This window comes from Sorex araneus, chromosome 2 (genome assembly GCF_027595985.1).
Source record: "Sorex araneus isolate mSorAra2 chromosome 2, mSorAra2.pri, whole genome shotgun sequence".
Taxonomy (NCBI): domain Eukaryota; kingdom Metazoa; phylum Chordata; class Mammalia; order Eulipotyphla; family Soricidae; genus Sorex; species Sorex araneus.
In genome coordinates this window covers 343,307,526-343,326,728 of record NC_073303.1, presented here as the reverse complement: position 1 = coordinate 343,326,728, position 19,203 = coordinate 343,307,526, and the positions used below count along the sequence as shown (strand labels likewise).

Below are 19,203 nucleotides of genomic sequence, written 5' to 3'. Positions count from 1 at the left end.
TTTATGCAGGGAGGAGTGGGGTAGAGAATTTAGGCCACACCTGAGTGCACTCAGGGCCTGCTTCTGGCTCTGTGCTCAGGGATCACTTGGGTTGTATGTGGGATAGTTGGAGGCAAGAGACATACTTCATACCAGGGATTGAAACATGATCTGCTGCTGTCCACAGGCTGGTCCCTTAAGCCCTATACTCTCGCCAGCTCATGCTCTATCTGTTCTTATCCATACTGCTTGTCTTTCATGCATTGAAACATTATTATCATTTACAAGCGTGCTGCACATGAAGCCAGAGTACAGTGATTATGGCATTTTCTTTGCGTGCGGCCAACCTAGCAGCCCAGATAGGCCCCCAAGCCCACCAGGAGTGATCACTGAGCATAGAGCCAGGAGTAAACCCTGGACACCTCCATATGTGCCCTCATCCAAAACAAAAAAAAATGTGCTGCAAATATGTAGAGAAGCTGGATGGATAGTCAGCAGAGATGTAGATAAGGAACCCATGCCCCTTTATTCCAGATTTCCTACACAGAGGACAGTTGCAAAGTTGCAAACAGTGGCCATTGTGTGGTGAAATTCAGAAGATTCTTTCTCAAGTCAGCCACACCAGTTGGATTTCAGATGGTCCCCTTTTCAGTATCAGGTCTCAAAACTGAGTGTGGGACTCAGTGATCTCCAAGAATCCAATCCTGCATTCCTGTTGGCAGGTCGTGTCAGCCTATTAAGGCCGGCTCTGCTCATCTGCAAGGACTGTCATCATAAGGGAGCATAGACATGGCGGCTTCACTGCAAAGATTATTTTCCTCATATTTTAGATGGGAAGTTCACCATCACAGTGCGGTCAGTGTTGGCTTTTTGTGAGGTTCTCTCTTCCTGACTGTTGGTGCTTACCCTGTGTCCTCACATGATCTGTCTTCTGTATACTTGGGCAGAGAGAGAAAAAACAGAATCTGGTATATTGTCTTCTTCCTATAAGGAAACTAGTTTTTATAAGATTAGAGTTCCAGCCTTATGACCTCATTTAACCTAATTTACCTCCTTCCAAGCCCTTTCTCCAGCTACACTCCTATTGGGAACTAGGGCTTCAATGAGAATTTTGGGTGTGGGAGAGAAATAATCCAGTCTGTGATGAGGGCCAAAATTAAGACAAAAGACTTTCTTTTTAATTCTATAATTCAGGCAATATGGTTACAGTGGTATTTCAGTCTATAGTATTCTGTACCCTATCACCTTCAAAGTTCATGCCTTTCCACAACTGTCCTCATGTCGGGACTTAAAAAACAAATTAGGAAACTAAGAGAAATGAAATTTATCAATTAGTTTCATAAGACAAAGTTATGTAGTCATTTGCACAATTAGTCAAGTCACCAATATATTAATAGCCCTTGCAGTAATGTAAAGTGAGGAGGGGGAAAAGAAGGTCCTCCCTTGTGGACCCCCTAAATCAGTAGTTCTCTTAAGAATCAACCCAGAAAACTTTTTTTGAAAAAATGAAACATAACTTTTTTCGCTCTCTCTCGGAGATTGTAGATAAATCTATCTGGAGTGTGGAGCCAAGGACTGCCTGTTTGACAATATCCCAGATGCTTTGACTACCAGCAATAATTCACACCTTGAAAACGCAAAGCAAAGCAAACAATTGTTCTTCTTTTCCCATTTGCTACATATCTATATTCGATGGGAAGTAATATGGGCAGTAATTTAGTAGAGATTTTGTGAACTTGTATTGCAAAATTAAAAAGAAATCTGATTAATTGACATGTGGAAAGAGATACACATTATAGGGAAAGTTATTAAAGTTTCTAGATTCTAAGGGATTTGCTACCTGATATTAAAATTTTGCTACTACTTTCACACACACAAAAAAAAATTTCAGAATAATTCAAGTCACCCAGTATAGTGTCCAGAATTCAGCTTCAGAGAATTTGGGAAACTTTTGTAGAATAATTTGTGTCTGCCAAAGATCTGATGATTGATAACCATTACAGATTAGCTGATGGCAGGGGTGGGGGTGGAGGGGTGCTCTCCAGGGCTTCTTCAAATGCCCTTTTCAAGGGGCCTGGGGGAAGGACATTGGAGGGTCCTAGACCCTGCAGAGCTCTCATTCTAGGGTTTACTTTAGCATATAGCCCCACCAGGGTTGGTGAAGCAGCAAAGAACAGAAAGAACTGGCTCCCTATGGAGAGGGAGAGGAAAGGAGGAGGAGGATAAGAGATTCCTATTTCACCCACAGCAGCAGGGTGTCCCTAAGCTGGATCCCACAAGCCACACCTCATTGTCTCCACAGCACACACACACCCCAGGCCTGCCTCAGTCCCTTGCTGCCTATCTACCCCAAAATAAGAATAACCTTCTTTATTTATCAACCTCGGGATGATTTCATAGCATTATTCCCTCCCCCTAAGAATAAATCCTCCGCCCCGTCAGAAACCGTCAGCTGAAAACTCTCTTTCCTTCAAAATGGACACCAACTCGGGATGAATATTCCAGAAAGCCGGAATAATGGATTCGGTGACTAACTAACTTTTCTCTGTCTCCCTGCATGGCCACTCCCGCAGTGACTCTCCAGCTGGAAACAGGCGGCTTGGCAGGAGGCCGTCTCCAGTTCCTCAGAACCAGCTTCCTCGTTTTCCCCGGGAGGAATCTCTCCCTGGAGTCACAGTAATGAATAAGACCAGGCTCTGGATCGTGCCGTGGGATCTGGTCATCTCTGCCCTCAATACCATCCTGAATGACTGAACTTCTTTTCCTGCCATGCAATTGTATTAAAATAGTCACTTTCCACTCAGATGTCTTAGACTCTCAGACACAGTCTTTTTAATGGCACGAGTTATATCCTGAGCTGAAATTTTCAACATCGTTCTGTCATCTTTTGTCTTGCCACACTTTTCCCATGCAGCAGGTACCAAAGTTCCCCCAGGTCAGAAATCACTTTTGTCTCTTCAAAAAGCTGGCCAGATGGGAGGAAAGAGAGAAAAGTGTCGGTAATGAGATTGGCTCTCAGGAGGCAGCATAGTCTAATAATTGGGCTGTATTAGGAGTTTAAGTGCAGGCATTGCTTATGAGTCCACCACCAGCATGAAAGCGATTCTTTGTCTTCTTTTGTCACTAAGCTATATGGAGTTTGAAGAGCTCCTTTGTGATAGGCTATCTGGAACTATCTCTCTCATGAACAAGAAGTACCTTGCTCAAGCAAACCTTCACTCTCTTACTAGCTTGTTAGGTAGCAAGCTGAGCTAGGGTGCCTGAGACTCTGTGTCCCACACCACGGACAGGATTAGTCTAAGAGGTGATACTTGCAATGCAACTTCCTCGCAGGGCTGCAAGAGGATTAATGCGATGCTATTTCCATTGCAATTTATGCTCTTCAGAAGAAAGGCACTAAATACTAGGTATCAGAATTAGGGATTATATAGGTAATCAAGCAAAGATACTCAACTGCTTCTAGTTACTAAACGAAGCTTTAATCTGGGAGGTGTGGGGATTGGAAGTGAGGGAAATGCAGTGAGTACAAAGTTGGTTGGATGCCATTGTCCCTCATGAAGAAAAGGCCTGAGAACAGAATGTCAGGTATGGTATGAGTGAAAAGAGCCACCTATTCTAGCCTTTGAGCATATCATATAAACTGTGGGGAGACCTACATGAATTCAGATGAAGACCTTAGTTTCCTTTTGAACTTTCTCTTCCATTACTAGCCAGTCTATAGATGTGGTGCCCAGAGGAATGTGGTAAATGCATAATCAAGTTACTCGATGCCAGTGCTGGGGGGACATGGTAACAACCTGGAATTAATGTGTGGATAAAAAAAAAAAAAGTGGAAGGCCTGCAATGCTACAGGGTCAGAGTGAAGAAGTGGAAGAAAAATGGTCAATAATAATCACAACATATAAAACTACAGTCACTAATAACGGAGTCAACTCTCTCAGATTCAAACACACAGGGAGAGGTAGAATTGAAATTTAACTAGGTTTTTTGAGGGTCAGATGTTTAAGTCTTGTGCTTTTTCCATTTAGTGTATCCACAGCTATGTCTCACCTTCCATTGCTAAAGTATGGAACATCTTCATATGGTCTCCATGAAACCATTTCTAGATTTATTTTTATAATTCAATGAGGTATTTCTGCTTTTGGTATTTGTTATGAAAAAGGGAAATTAATCCATGAAACCCATGACTCATAAATATTATGCTTAAAAAATTATTTTAATAAGTATTTTAAATTAGAATCACACAGAAAGATTGCTTTTTATAAAACTGGCAATGTTGAGTCCCACTGTAAATCATAAAATTAGAATTTCAAAGAAATACTCTGAGCCTAAATGCTTTGTAAACACTCTCCAAGATAAGATGCATGAGAAATAATACAGGGGCTGTCTACAGCCATAGCATCCCTGACCTCACTCCATCTCATCAGAAACAGTACAGGGATTTAGGTGTAATCCATGCATGCTGCTAGCCCTGTTTAGAGATCCTCCTGGCTACATATGATCCCCCAGCATCACCACGAGTGGTCCCTGACCATAGAATCTGGAGTAAGCCTGAGCACCACTAGGTGGGCCCCTTCAAACTGCCCAGGCCCAGAAAAAAAGACTCTCCCAGGGAAACTAAGGACAGTTCCCACAACCAGGTGTGTGGGTACCGCAATCAAGTTTATGTTGCAATAACAAGAAAGGGAAGGGGAAGGAAAACTGTTGTGGATTATTTTTAAGTGCTGCCAGCATTGGGAACTGGTTTAGACTATGATTAAGTGTTTTTTTTTAAGTAAGGTGTTGAAAATATTCACTGTCTCTGTCATCCCATTGCTCATCGATTTGCTCGAGCAGGCACCAGTAACATCTCCATTGTGAGACTTGTTACTGTTTTTGGCATATCAAATACGCCACGGGTAGCTTGCCAGGCTCTGTCGTGTGGGTGAGATATGCTCAGTAGCTTGCCGGGCTCTCTGAGAGGGGCAAAGGACTTGCACCCAGGTTGGCTGCATGCAAGGCAAATGCCTGACCCACTGTGCTATTGCTCCAGCCCGTTGAAAATATTAAGTAAATAATATAAAATGTGACCACGGTAAATATCTCGAAGGCCCTGTACTGTGCTAATAACTGAAGTTTGGTGAAGCTTGCACTCTATCGTGGGTGACTCCCATTCTGTGAGGTAGCACTGACCCTACAGAACAAAGAGAAGAGCATTAATATACTATAACAGTGATGAATGTGGTGGTGTGACAAGACTCATTATTTGAGCATGCTCAAGTAGGGATAAAACACTGTGGGGTTTGGGACAGAGTACAGGAAAGGAAGTCTTTTTGGATTTGAGTTACTCAGAAAATCTTCTCATTGCTATATGGCCCCTGACACTGCCACCTTGTGGTCTAGAAACATGGCCTTTCCTCCTTCCCTGCTGACCTTTGACACCCACCAGCTAGAACAGAAAACAGAGAAGAAGGGGGGAAAGGAATGATAAAGAACTTGTAATGGCATTACCAAACAGTAAGGTTATAAAGAACTTTGACTCTTTTTGTCTTCTTGTCCCATATTTTTCATTCTTATGATGGATTGAGCACTCCCTATACTAAGCCCATTTAGCTCTTGTGTATCATCCGAGACTCTCTCAGTGAGTCTTCCATATTGTGACCAAACAAATCTTGAAGTTCCTTTCACTTAAAAAAAAAACTAAATAATGATCATGACTGGCCATTCCCCAGTCACTGTCCAGCCAGGACTCAAAGTGGGAGGAGGAGCGCAGCCTACAAGGAAAGAAACTTTGTCTGGCCACACCTGAGAATCGGGAAAGGTTGTGTGAGAAAGCCCTCGAGACACTTCTTTGTGGTATGGGGAAATAAAACCCATCCCGAGGCACTGGAAAAGGTGTCCAAGCCTTTTTTCCTCTATTCTTTCATCTGTTAAATGGGGATAATGATACTTTGTGTTTATCTACCTCAGAGAGGCATTATCAGGTCTATTTAAAGGCTCTTCCCGATGAAAGCTGCTGTGTAATTACCAAGAACAGCTATGATAAAGAAACCTAAATACAACAGCAAATCAGCTGGAACAAATTCTCAAGGGAGTTTACTTCTCTGGAAAATTTTAAGAAAAGGGTAGCAGCTCCCCCTGGGGACTTTTGGGTACCTTTCTTGCTGAAGTTTTGGGAAGGCTAGCTGACTTTCAAGTCTCCTCCTGGCCCATGATGCCAGATCTTTCCCTGCATACTCCTCCCCCCCACCCCGCCCAGTCTAAGCAGTTTCCACCATTCAAGTGTGTTCAGATCTTAACTCATAAATCCCTTTAACCCTAAAGATCATCTCTAGCAAGGCCTGCAAGAGTGAAAGAGGAAGAAAGGAAAGGTGTAAGGTGAGATACTTGTGCACATTTTTGACATGATAGATGATGGGAAATTTCTTTGTAGTTTATAAATAAAGGATTGAAGTAATCGATCATTAATGTCAGGCTTTGCTGAAATTTATTTGACAACATATGCCAAATACATGAGGTGGAAACAAGAGTGAAGAAAGCAAGGACGTCACTATTGCAACATATTAAGTGTGCCAACCCAGCTGAATCATCTTGATGGTAGTTTGGCTGGAATGAAGAGATAGAATGAACAAATGTTACAGCTCTAGATTCTTTAGGACTTGACAAAGCATTACTACACCAATTTAAAAAAAACAGGGGGGGAGAGATGAATTAAGAGTACTATATGATTTGGTGATTTGGATATCATGTTTGATGACATCCTTTTAAGAGAGAGATGGCAGCCAAGAGAGTAAGAAGTTTGAATTTATTATAGGGACTATATCACTAATGTTGTAGGAAGCTCAGTATTTTGTATACTTTTATAGAATTTGCTTACACAGTCAATATTTGACTTTATAAGTACTGCAACCCCCGGTAGCTGAAGGGCTTCTAAGCAATAAAAGAAAAGATCCAATTGATTTTTTTCAAGTAAGTGATTCTCAAGGTTAATAACTGTAAGTAGTAATAGTTATTATTTATTAAATAATTGCCATAGAAACTAGACAAATATTTTCTATATACAACCCAGGTTTCATCTGGTCACTTCCCAGATCTGGGAAAATTCTAGTAGAAGTCTGACAAAGCCCTGTCATCCCATGGTTTGTGTAATTCCAAAACCTATCACTATTTCTGAGAATCTCTGTGGCCTTGCAACTCCTGGCTTTTCCTATTCAAAATCATGAGTATATGTGGTTGCAACGACACCAAATGGGAACTGACCCATCCCCTCACTGCTTGCATAGAATATTTAGCTGTCATAGCTTAATAAGGGACACTGGAATTCCAGTCATGGGAAAGAGTCTCAATTCCTTTCAGTCTCCACAGCTTTTTCCTGCTGCATTTTCTTTATCCTCTTTTCTCTATGCAGAAATAGTCATTCAGGGAATTCACTGCATAAAATGCCTTGTTTTATTTTGCTTGGGGGGCCACACCCAGCAGTGCTCAGGACTAATTTCTAGCTCAGAGATCACTGCTGATGGGATTCAGAGGGACACCATATGGGGTGCTAGAGATCAAACTTAGGTTGGCTGTGTACAAGGCAAATGCCCTACTCACTTCACTGTATCTCCGGCCCCTGTCTTTCCATTTTTAAAAGTAGTTTTGTTCACAAGGAGCTACTATTTTAATTTTTTTGTTACACCTAGATGACTTCATTGAACATTAATAGCATTCCCACTTTACAGATGAGGCAATTGGGGCTTTAAGAGATTGGCTACCAGTCCAAGGACTTAACCTTTTACAGTGGTAGGAAAAAAAAAAAGTTAAATCCAGGTCACGATGACTCTTAAAATTAGCTTGACCTTTGGATGAGAGGGTGATGACTATACCAATTTTCTTGATCATTTAAAAACTGCTTAGTATTTTCCATCAAATATCTGTTTCAATAAAAGATCATATACTTTTAACAAATATGGGGAACTGCATAGCAAAAGTCCCATTGATTTGGCATAACTTCAGAGAGAATAAATGGGGATCATTAAAATATCTAAACAATGGAATTACACTGTTATTTTTAGGTAATAATACTTGGATAGGGACATAAGCAACTTGCTTATCAAATCTGCAAGTTACACTAAAGAACAACCAGTAATAATAATGATGATGATGACAAAGGAGAGGAGAAGGTGGGAAAGAAGAGAATAGTTAGCATTTACTTATTAGGGGTCTGGTTTGGTTTCGTTTGTTGTGGTTTGGGAGCCACATCCAACTGTGCTCTGTGTTTGATCCACCTCAGTGCTCAGGGGGACCACGTGGTACTGGGGATTCAACCCGGGCCTCCAGAATGGAGAGCATGTGCTTCAGTCTTATCTCCCTGACCTTATTTATATGCTATAGTAATATGGACATATAGGTATATATGCCAATTATTCTCCCTATTTTACAAGTTACATTAAGGAGGCCAAAGAAGACAAAGTCATTCATCTAAGAAGAATTAAAATCAAAGTGTCACCCTAACTGAGTAGCCTTTATCTTTAGTCAGATTGTCCTGCTTCAAAAATCATGATGTTTCAGTACTGCTAAGAGGCAAGTAATGCACAACAAGGAAGAAAGACTATCCCTCTTGTTTCTAATAGCACTGTAGCACTGTCGTCCTGTTGTTCTTCAATTTGCTCGAGCGGGCACCAGTAAAATCTCCATTGTGAGACTTGTTGTTACTGTTTTTGGCATATTAAATATGCCACGGGTAGCTTGCCAGGCTCTGCCTTGCGGGCAGGATACTCTCGGTAGCTTACTGGACTCTCCGAGAGGGATGGAAGAATCAAACCTGGGTCGGCCGTGTGCAAGGCAAATGCCCTACCTGCTCTGCTATTGCTCCAGTCCTTGTTTCTAATAAGAAGAGATAAATGACCCCATGGGCAAAGAAACCTTGGCCGACTAAAAAGGCAGCAAGTTTCTAAGCAAGACAGGGCCAGGCCTCTCCATAGCGCCATCAGAAACAGCAGTGCACAGAGGATCACCCACAAGAAACTTCAAGTTACCTTTCTACCTGCGAAGCTGATATCCCTGCTTTCAGCTCCATACCGTTACTAACCTATACCCAGGTCTATAGCCCCATTTCCCTTAATTTTACCTATGGTGTTTGGAGATGGCTGGAGTATTCGTTGATAGTTGTTTGACTCACCCGAAGGGCCCGTCCTTTTCTCAACATTTCTGTCATCAGCTAGGGGTTTAGAACAGTTCTTGAACATAGTGGAAGCCAAACAATTAATAAATTAAAACCAAATGTCTAAACCAGTATAAAAGATAAAAATATTCTTCAGGGCTAGGGAGATAACCTAAAGGGCTAAAGCATATGCTTTGCATGTGGGACATCTGGGCTCTACCCCCGACACAGCCAGGAAAGACCACCCCCGCCCTCGAGCCAGGTGGTATCCCAGAGTACCACTGACTGTGACCCCCAAACAAACATATAAACAAATAAGATCATTTTTTTTATTCAGTGGGGTGAGCTTTTTAATAAATAGGTCACATCAATTTGGTAAACAAAACAAATAAGATCATTTTTAAAAGTCATTTGTGCTTAAATTATTTAACTTAAAGAAATATAGGATAGAAAAAAAACTGACTTACAAGCAATATATTTTGCTTTTCTTTTTTAATATATATTTGTGGTCAGCTGAAAGCTGAACAAAAACTCAACACTGCAGTATGATTATTGAAAGACTATTATAGTTTTAGAGAGTCTTAAAAATAGGGTATCTGTCACATAACATAGTTTGCTATATTGTGTACAATTCCTACCTTTGCATAGTTAAAATGGTCAATGAGAGTACAGAGCCGAGTCAAAGGAAGTGATCAAGATTCTGAGAAAAATTTAAACATCCAAAAAAAGGTGTGAAGATTTCTTGTTGATTTTTTTTTTTTTGGGTTACACCCGGCAATGCACAGGGGTCACTCCTGACTCTGCACTCAAGAATTACCCCTGGCGGTGCTCAGGGGACCATATGAAATGCTGGGAATCGAACCCGGATTGGCCGCATGCAAGGCAAACGCCCTACCCGCTGTGCTGTCACTCCAGCCCAAAAAAGGTGAAGATTTCAAACATGTGAAAGACATGCTGCAACTCTTTCAATATTTGAAGTATTGCTATAATGGACACTTGTTGGAACTTTTTTTCTAGAACAGTGGCTTTCAACTGGCCAATGTTGGCCACCAGATAGAGAAAGGTTGACCTCCATTTGTCTACTGCCTTAGTTAGAACTGCTGGTGCATGGACTCAGGACAGGTGCCCGTCCACAGGTGTGAAAGGTAGAATATCAAAGCTCTTGAAGACAAGATTTTCAGCCTGGCATAAGGATAAAAAAAATACATCTAACAATGTTTAATAACCTCAGATTACTCTGGTGACCTGCCAGGCTTGGAAATTACTGAAATAAGTGACTTCAACATTTTCTTCAAGTTCACTGATTAAATGGTTCTTAGAACATTGCAAAATACTTTGATAAATGAATGAAAAATATTCCTAATCTGAAAGTGAATTTGTTCTAAATTTACATAGGTCATTCTGAAAATGCCAGAAAACCTAGCAATTTCTTAAATTTCTTGCCCACCAGTTAGTGAAAACTTTTTTCCATGTATCATGGAAAGGAAAATTTTATCTGGCCCGTTTCCCAATTATTAAAGTTCCAAATCACTGAAATATAAATAAATGAGACTTTACTGTACTTAGAAAACCAGTATGATGAAAAATTTGTTTACACCAGGAGGTTTTAGGTCATCCTTCAATCATTCATCCCAGGAATCAAAGTATGTATGAGCAAGAACACACACACACACACACACACACACACACATACACACACACAAATGTGACACATGGTAAATGTTAGGCAATTACTGAGATGGAACAAAGGAGACCTTCAAATTACATTGCCTTTTTAACCTTATATTTTTCTATGTAAGAATCTAGAAAATCATATCAAATGCATCAAAATAATATTATTAAGTATAACATATGCAGCCCTTTGTTTAAATTTCTCTAATTCCTTGTCTGGACTAGACTAGACTAGATAAATATATGACTGGACTAGTTAGTGCTTAAGATGTAGCATGAGGTGGAAATTTTTTTAAATGCTAACAGATTGAAAGAGAAGACACTAATTTTGACTAAATTGGTCCCCTATGGGAAGAGCTTCTAAAAATGTGTACTATGTTTCTATATGAAGAAATTCTAATTATCATAGTATGACTTCATTTGTATATTTTGCCTCTAAAATTAAACCTGTAAGGCTTTGTTGGAACTGCTTAGAAAAGAAAAATTGAAACTCCCTTCTGCAAGTTAATTTAGATTTTCCTAATTTTACTTTTCTAATTCACATGGTATCTTTTTTCATGCCCTATTCAAATTGAAGTTCACACATATTAAATAAATAGCATGATAATCAGAGGTTTCAATACCAATACACATTTATTATTATCTGTCATTATTGTCATTGTCACTATTATAATTGCATGTTGTATAAAGAATGGAAGCTTTTTCACAGGAATTATTCACGTGTATTACTGTCAGCAAGTAATTGAATAGTTGACATTGCATTTATATCAAAGTAAAATATGTGATGGTTTTTTAAATTTATTTTATTCTTAAGAAATAGGAAATGTGGAGTGATCTCTATTAGCTCCCTTTACTTAACTCCGGATAGGTACACAGCTATTATGTAATGTTCATATGTGTATTTTCTGTAACAAGGCTCAATACATAGCCAATATAATTAACCTGTTGGTTTTTCTAAGAACATGTAATTATAAGATAGCAACTGGTTAGTGAAGTCTTCTAAGTAGCTTATACATAAATATGTATATATACTTAAGCATATATAAATAAACCCACCAAAAATCTCAGAAAAAATATTTTTATTTTTAACTATTTCATTTGGTTTAATATATTGAAATAAAACCCACATCATATTGACAATATCTAAAAATTGATTTATAATTTGCTATTGAGTTTACATAGAGCTTTTATACATTGTTTTATATAACACTCATGATAACTCTTTGAAGAAGCAAATGAAATACTTATTTTTTTAAAGATGGGAAAACTAGGCTCTAAGAATTGAATAGAAAAATTAGCACTAGAATCTGAGTTACCTGGGTCTTCATCAGTACATCAAGTAAAAAAAAAGTTAATACTTAATTTAAACATATGAAAGACCATGGACCTGGAAAAAGTTAGAATCTTATGTTAGAGTACTATTTGTGCCACTTTGTTTGACTATAGAAACTTTCTTAACTCTCAGTAAAATGCAAGTTTACCTACCATTGAGGGCTATTTTGAAGTCATTCTAGGTAGAAAAATGTTGAGTGGTTTTTTTTTTCTTTGCTTTTTTGGGTCACACCTGGCAATGCTCAGGCTCTGCACTCAGGAATCATTCCAGGCAGCACTCAGGGGACCATATGGGATGCTGGGAATCGAACCCAGGTCAGCCTCGTGCAAGGCAAACGCCCTACCTGCTGTGCTATCACTCTAGCCCCCAGAGTATTCTTTTTATTTTTATCTTTTCTCCAACACTATGATGCTACTCACATGATCTAACCTATTTTTGGTTTTTATGCGATTTACTTTCAAGGTAGAGTTTTAATTTCATTTAGAATTAAATAATACTGAATTGGGTTGGAAAATTGAATAACACAAACTTATTATGAGAGTATTAGAAAGAAACTTAAGTAAAAAGTCATAAAAATCACAAGCTATCTTAACTATAATAAAATTTCAATACCATAAAATATCAAATGGGTGATGATATAAATATAACTCACCAAGAAAACCATACCTAGTGAACTCAAAACACTGCTTCTTCACAAAAAAACCTCATAATCAATAGAGTAGGTAGGTCCTTTAGTTCTATGCAATTTTTTATCATATTCCTTGAGGAGCCCAGAGTGGTCCTGAGATTTGTCTTGGTTTATATGGAGTCTTGCATAGTTGCTGGACTTGGTATTTGCATCTTGGTATTCATGAGGAAAGTTGTTTCCACTTGATCTCTGTTCAGTGGCTTCTGTATGGATAGTCTCAGTTCAGTTCTTAGAAGACAGATAGATGACAGTGGTTGGCTCTTCAGAGAAACAGAACAAGCATTCTATAGTGTTTCTTTCTCTGCAGAGATGGCCCATATATGTGGACACTGAAATTCCCATTGGGATCAGTTCAAGGATCTACCCTTATCAATGCTATGCAAATAGATACTGAATCATGCTTTTATCTCCCTTTATCACACATGAAGCACATTTTTAAAAAACAGTACACTGATTGAGATATTATAATAGAGGTTTGATTTCATTGCTTTGGTCACCCACTGCTGCAGTGACTCTGCTTCTCTAGTTCTTGCTAGCAGATTTTGGCCTCTCTGTCCCTACCTGTAGTCCAGCAGCATATAGAAGTGTCCTGTCTCCACGGTCACAGAATTAGGACTTTCTGTTCAGCAGGTCTGTTTGTATCTGGTAACTATAACTACCTAAAAGATTTGCTTTCATTTGAATTTGAGATTGGGACTCCTAAAATTGGGACTGAAAATGGGTTGATTATTTGGACTGAAGTTATATATTTTTTAAATAGCCTCTTATTTAGGTGAATATGCATTCAGGAGATTATGTGGCATATGAATTTTGTGTGTATTGTTTCCAAATAATAGAGGTGCTTTCACACACTGAATTTCCTGAACTTCTCTCAACAAACCACCCCAATTACTGAAATACTCCTAGTCTAGAGCTCTTTGCCATTATATATTCTGTTTATGTTTCCAAAATATTGGGTTTGTAGAGCACATGGACTTAGCTTCAAAGCATTTTAAATTCAAGGTGAAGAATCTTTTTTTTTCCGTTGGTGACAAAATTAATATTACATTAGGAATTCTTCTGTGAGTATGGCTACCTCTATCTATGAGTTCCTAATAGGAGTTTCTCCAGAAGGTATTTTTCCTACTGGGGCATGTGCAATGCATTCAATGGCACCAGTGTTTCATTAAAGGAATTCTCTTGTTCCATTCCTTCACATGGAAATGTCATTAAGTGTATTAAGTTAACTCTCCGAATGTTAGGTTCTTAACCAACAAACAGTGCTTCTCCGCAAGGGCATACTTTGCCAAGCGTCCTTGAGTCAGAACGACAGGCTGAATATGTAATAATAGATTCCGAGGCACGCAGTACACTGTGATCATATCGAAGGGGAATCTCTTGTATTTCTTGACTTTTCCTTTCAATCATGGTTGTTCCATTTCTTCCACTACCACCTTCAGCCTTTCAGGTAAATGAAAAGTTCAATTATATGTAAAGCGACCGTTAAATCAGCAGGCCCCTTGTGGGGGTCTGCCCTCCCCGCCCTACTCCAATAGTAACTGTGCTCAATCCATTACAGTTCCTGAGACTCTTCCATCCATCAGGTCGAGTGTGCTGACCAGGGTGCATCTTATGGCTTTTACTGCATATGAGATGTTGCAGGCCTGTTCTCAGGAACTGCCAGGCAGACTGGGAATCACAGTCACGGTTAATAGCAGCGAATTGCCAGCTCTTGATGGGTGGGTAGTCACTCCTTTCAGTGGTTGCCCCCTGGGGGAGAAGGTAGAAAAACAGAGGGAGGGAATTAGAGTGACTTTGCACAGTTGAGCAGGTTCATGCCGCTGGATCAGTGGCAGGCATTGGCAGGGCTCCACTCTGGGGAGGCTCAAAACAACCTCACAGTCTCATTTTTACCAATTGGTGCTGCTGTGTCGCCAGTGGTGCCCAGGGGTGAGGAGGTGGAGCAGGAGGGGGAGGAGTAGCTGGGGAAAGGATGAAGGCGAAAGTCTCTGCTAAATTAAACAAATGGAAAGTACTGTTGGTACTGGTTAACCCATCCCCGTTTAGTCCTGTGCTACTAATTGTACCAAACTAGTATTTGAAGTTCCTCGGGTGATTAAGGAGTTGGCTCACAAACTCTCTGCATAACCTTAATTTTTTCAAGGTTCTTTGAGTGGAGAATGGCTTATAATAATGATTTTGACTAATACGATTTTTGACATGCAACTTTAATGCTTAACCTTAGTACAACTCCAGAGCATTTCATGTGTACTCAGCTGTAAAGAGTGATGATTTAAAGGGATAATATAAGAAAAAGGTCGTTCTAGAATGAACCTCTAACAAATTGTATAAAGGGAGCTTATTATTCCATGAGTATGGAGATATGCTGCTCTTCTGATCATTTTTCTGTGTGGTTCAAAAAAAATTGTTGAGACATGAATGGGAGAAGAAACAGGAAAAAAATGAAATAGAAATCTGCAAGCAAGGAACATTCTTTTGATGGTTATGATTTCGTTGCCACTAAAAAGGCTCTACAATAATGTGGTTATTCATCTCCTCTTTTGTTTTGGGTGAAGAATTCGCTCTAACAAGAAAATGCTGTTATTGGTTGGAGGATTGCCTCCTGGGCCGGACCGGCTCCCCAGCAATTTGGTGCAGTACTACGATGATGAAAAGAAGACATGGAAAATACTTACGAGTGAGTGCTCTACTTTATTTATTTACCCAACTATTTATTTCAGGTTGAAGCTGTCTTGCTGGATTCGAAAACATGTTTAATCAAATTAGACATTTTATTGATTTGTTACTCTTTGGAGGTCTGTTTATGTATCACGGGGGATTTAGAGTAAAAGACTAAATTAACATTGCAGAGGTGGCCAATTTGGTAGTTGAAGAGGCCTCAGTACCAAGTGGTCTGAAATCACTGCAAGAGTTTATGTTTCTGTACGTACTGCAAGTGGGGAGGGGTGTGATCAAGACCTTCTGAAAAAAAATTCTCCGTTGAATTTTTGGTCCACACGAAAGTGACAAGTTGGCTAATGACACTCATGAAAAATCTTCACATCAAAATGTTTGTTTAATTCATTGTCTCTGTACTTAACAGCCGTTTTGCTTTGGGGTCATTTTTGCTCTTCAATCTTCAGTCTGTAGAATTGGGTCCTTAGAGAATCACTCCTCTCCCTTCCATTGCTCCAGAGCCTGGATGGACAGATAAATCTGTGGCCTACTCCAGCCACATTAAACTGTGCTTGCAGAGTTCCACCCAAGACTCTCCTCCTCCCCTCCTAAAAGGGTGATTGTGTTTTACAGCAAACCTCTTGCCTTGGGCACTGAGATTTGGAACTTACTGTTATATCCGTTATGATTCCCAATCTGACTCAGTCATGGAATCAAAAATCATCGCTTCTTGAGCGCAGCAGGCTGTGTGCACCCGTACCCTTGTGGGCACAGTGGCTGCACTGGTCAATAAAACTAAATTTTAACTGTCAAAATTGCCCAGAGCTGTATAGATAAAATAATAAATGAGCATTTTTGATCCATAAATCAAAGCCATGCATTTAAACCCGACAAAAGTGAAAGTCAGATTTTCTTATTGCATGTGTCTTTTAAGCAGTTTATATATTTTATTAGATTTTTTTTAAAAGAAAATTATTTCCTTTTCTTTTCTGGAAAGTCCTTCGAAGTAATAAAAACAGGACAATAGTTTACCCACAAGAGCAGAAGAGTTGCAAAGACATGTGAGGTGGTGCTTGAAATAATCCATTTCGGAGCTGGCTTACCCCAGCGAAACCTGCAGTAGCATTGTCCAGGAACTGCAACGAGAAAGCTCCCTGGACACCTATACACTACGGTTGTAGTGAAGAAGTAGTGGAATAGTAGCAATGAGATTAATTAAGGAGAAGGAAGAAAGAAAAATAAGTTAGAGATACCTTGAAGCAATTTTTATTCTACCTTTTACAAAAATGCCATTAATAATGGTTGAAACATCTGAATTAATGACCAAGTTGCATTTTAAAGATTCATCAGAAACTAAACTAAACCCAGGGAATTTGTTTTCTTACTTTTGATCAATAGAGAATGCTTGTTTCTGCGGACTTTCTAGAGACTAACAAAGACAGGAGGAGGAGGAGACAGAAAAGAAAGTGGACAAAAGATTCTTAAGGTGTGAAAACAGAAATAGAGAATTAGACCTGAGTGGGGCATGATATTCATTCATAAAACCATCTGTTTTCCCAAATACAACAGGCTTGCTTCAATGAGCTGCTTGTTTGAAATCTTTCATTAAAGACAAAAAGGTTAATTAAAGTAATGTGGACAATACCTAAGAAAAGTCTTTTCACCGTAAGCCATGCTCAGAGATGTAGTGATTACCCAGTGTATGTCCCAAACCGGCATGCTTTAGAGTATGAAATGAAGAACTACTAATTAATTTTAGGAGTACAGGTATGGACTGGTACATATGACCATTCTTCTCAATTTTTTTCCACTGTCTAATTTAACTTTTTCTTGACAATGCCACACTCACCTCCATGGTGTCCACTTCCCTCCACCCAATCTCAGGGTCCCCTCCTAATTATCCCCTCCCCCAGCCTACCCTTCCCTTGCCCCTAATAAATGCAGTCCTGTAAGCCAATCCTAAGGTTCTAGTGTCCTTGACCAACTGTTAGTCCCATGTTATGTTTCTTCACAGCCTGATTTAGCTATTAGATAGAGGTCATAATAAGAAAGCATGAATTTGAACAAGATGACCAGTGTTCAAATCCATGTCTGTGATCTTAAGCAAGCCATCCAGTTGCTCTGGGTCATGGTTTCTTTTCTTTCCTTTTTTCCTTTGCATTTTGGACGACATAGGTGGTACTGAAAACCACTCTGGCTATGTGTTTGGGGATCATGGGATCATGGGGTCAGGGGATCAGGGGACAGTGTGGTGCCAGGATTGAACTTGGTCAGCAGCATGCAAGGCAAGCACCCTACCCACTTACTATCTCTTCAACCCCAAGCCATGTTTTTTTTGTCAGCACCATTTAAGTGTCTTTAAAATAAAATTATTTATAAAATATGTAGTATTGAGAATGGACTCAATAAATTGCATCACTATTGCTATTTTGTAACTCCATTACCAATGTTAGGTAAATGATTGAACGCATCTTAGAGGCATTGGACAACTCAGGCTCTCCATGGGAGGGGGCACAAGTTATTCTGCAACAGACACTTTGCTTAGGACTAGGACATCAATTTTCTATATTTTTCTAAATTACCAGGGCCTAAATTACCCTTGAGCACTGGCCTAAGAGTCTCCAAATATTACTTTTAAAATATTAAATAAATAATAGAATTGATTGAGCTGGGATATTGTGCAAGTTGAAGAGCATATGTCTAACATATGCAGGACTGAGTCTGAAAACCAACACCATGTGTGCCCCCATCCCAGCACCTCTAGGTGTGATCCTGGTGGCAATATGCTGCCAATATGGCACTAAACAATTAGGCCCATATTGCTGGGTCAGGCATCACCCAGAATGACCCCCAAGGCCTCCTGACCATCACTGGGTGTGACCCTTTTAAAAAGGAGACACAATAGTTTCTTACCTGCTGGGCTGTGACAATTTGGCTCCAAGAGAAAACTCTTCAGGTTTGTTGGAAATACACAATTAATCTGAATGATTTCTGCTGTTGGCTTGTATTTTTTTTAATGAAGGCATTTATTTGACTAAATCGAATAAATAAGTCAGAAAACTGACAGATTTCTGTACTCGTTGAGCTCTCTGATAATAAGGAAAGAAACGCTTCTACTGAAATAAGAAACTATCCAAATTCTCCCAAATTCAACAAAACGTTGATGTTGCAGAGCTTCCTGTTGCTACTTGCTGAAACCTGAAGGGTGATTAAACTGACAGAGAGGGATGATAACAATAAATGTTGGGAGTAATTCTTAGTGTGGATCTACACGTGTATTCATTGACTCTCCTCATATTTACTGAAAAATAAGATAACAAAAAAAAAAACAAGTAAAACCTAAGGTCAGCTAGTCTCTGAGTCTCTTTTGCCCATTTGGATTAAGAAAACCTTTTTCTACCTATCTCACAGGCAAGTTCCTTCTAAAAAAATAAACACCTTTCTGTGGGCAGAAGCACACTCATCCACTTATGAAAAACATACCACTCCTATTTTATATAACAAAGAATTAAAAAGAAAGTCAATCGTAATTTTCTTACCCTTAGGTCTCACATGTTCTAATATTTTTATTTAAGAAATTCTGTGTAGGGACCAGAGAGCTAGTATAGCAGGTTGACTTGTCTTGCACAGAGCTGACCCGGGTTTGATCCCTGACACCCCATATGGTCCCACAGCCTGCTAAAAGTGATTCCTTAGTGCTAAGCCAAGAGTATGCCCTGAGCATCAAGTGTGCCCAAATAAAAGGAACTCTAT

General features: G+C 39.5%; 1 protein-coding gene across 1 annotated transcript in view; it reads left to right on the top strand.

Annotated features, from left to right (window-relative positions):
- The window catches only part of KLHL14 (kelch like family member 14), a 111,615-nt gene that overhangs the window by 15,819 nt on the left and 76,593 nt on the right, over positions 1-19,203 (top strand). The window contains exon 2 of the mRNA XM_004606050.2: positions 15,351-15,472. Within this exon, the coding sequence (XP_004606107.1) occupies positions 15,351-15,472 (122 nt within the window). The remainder of the gene's footprint in view (positions 1-15,350; positions 15,473-19,203) is intronic.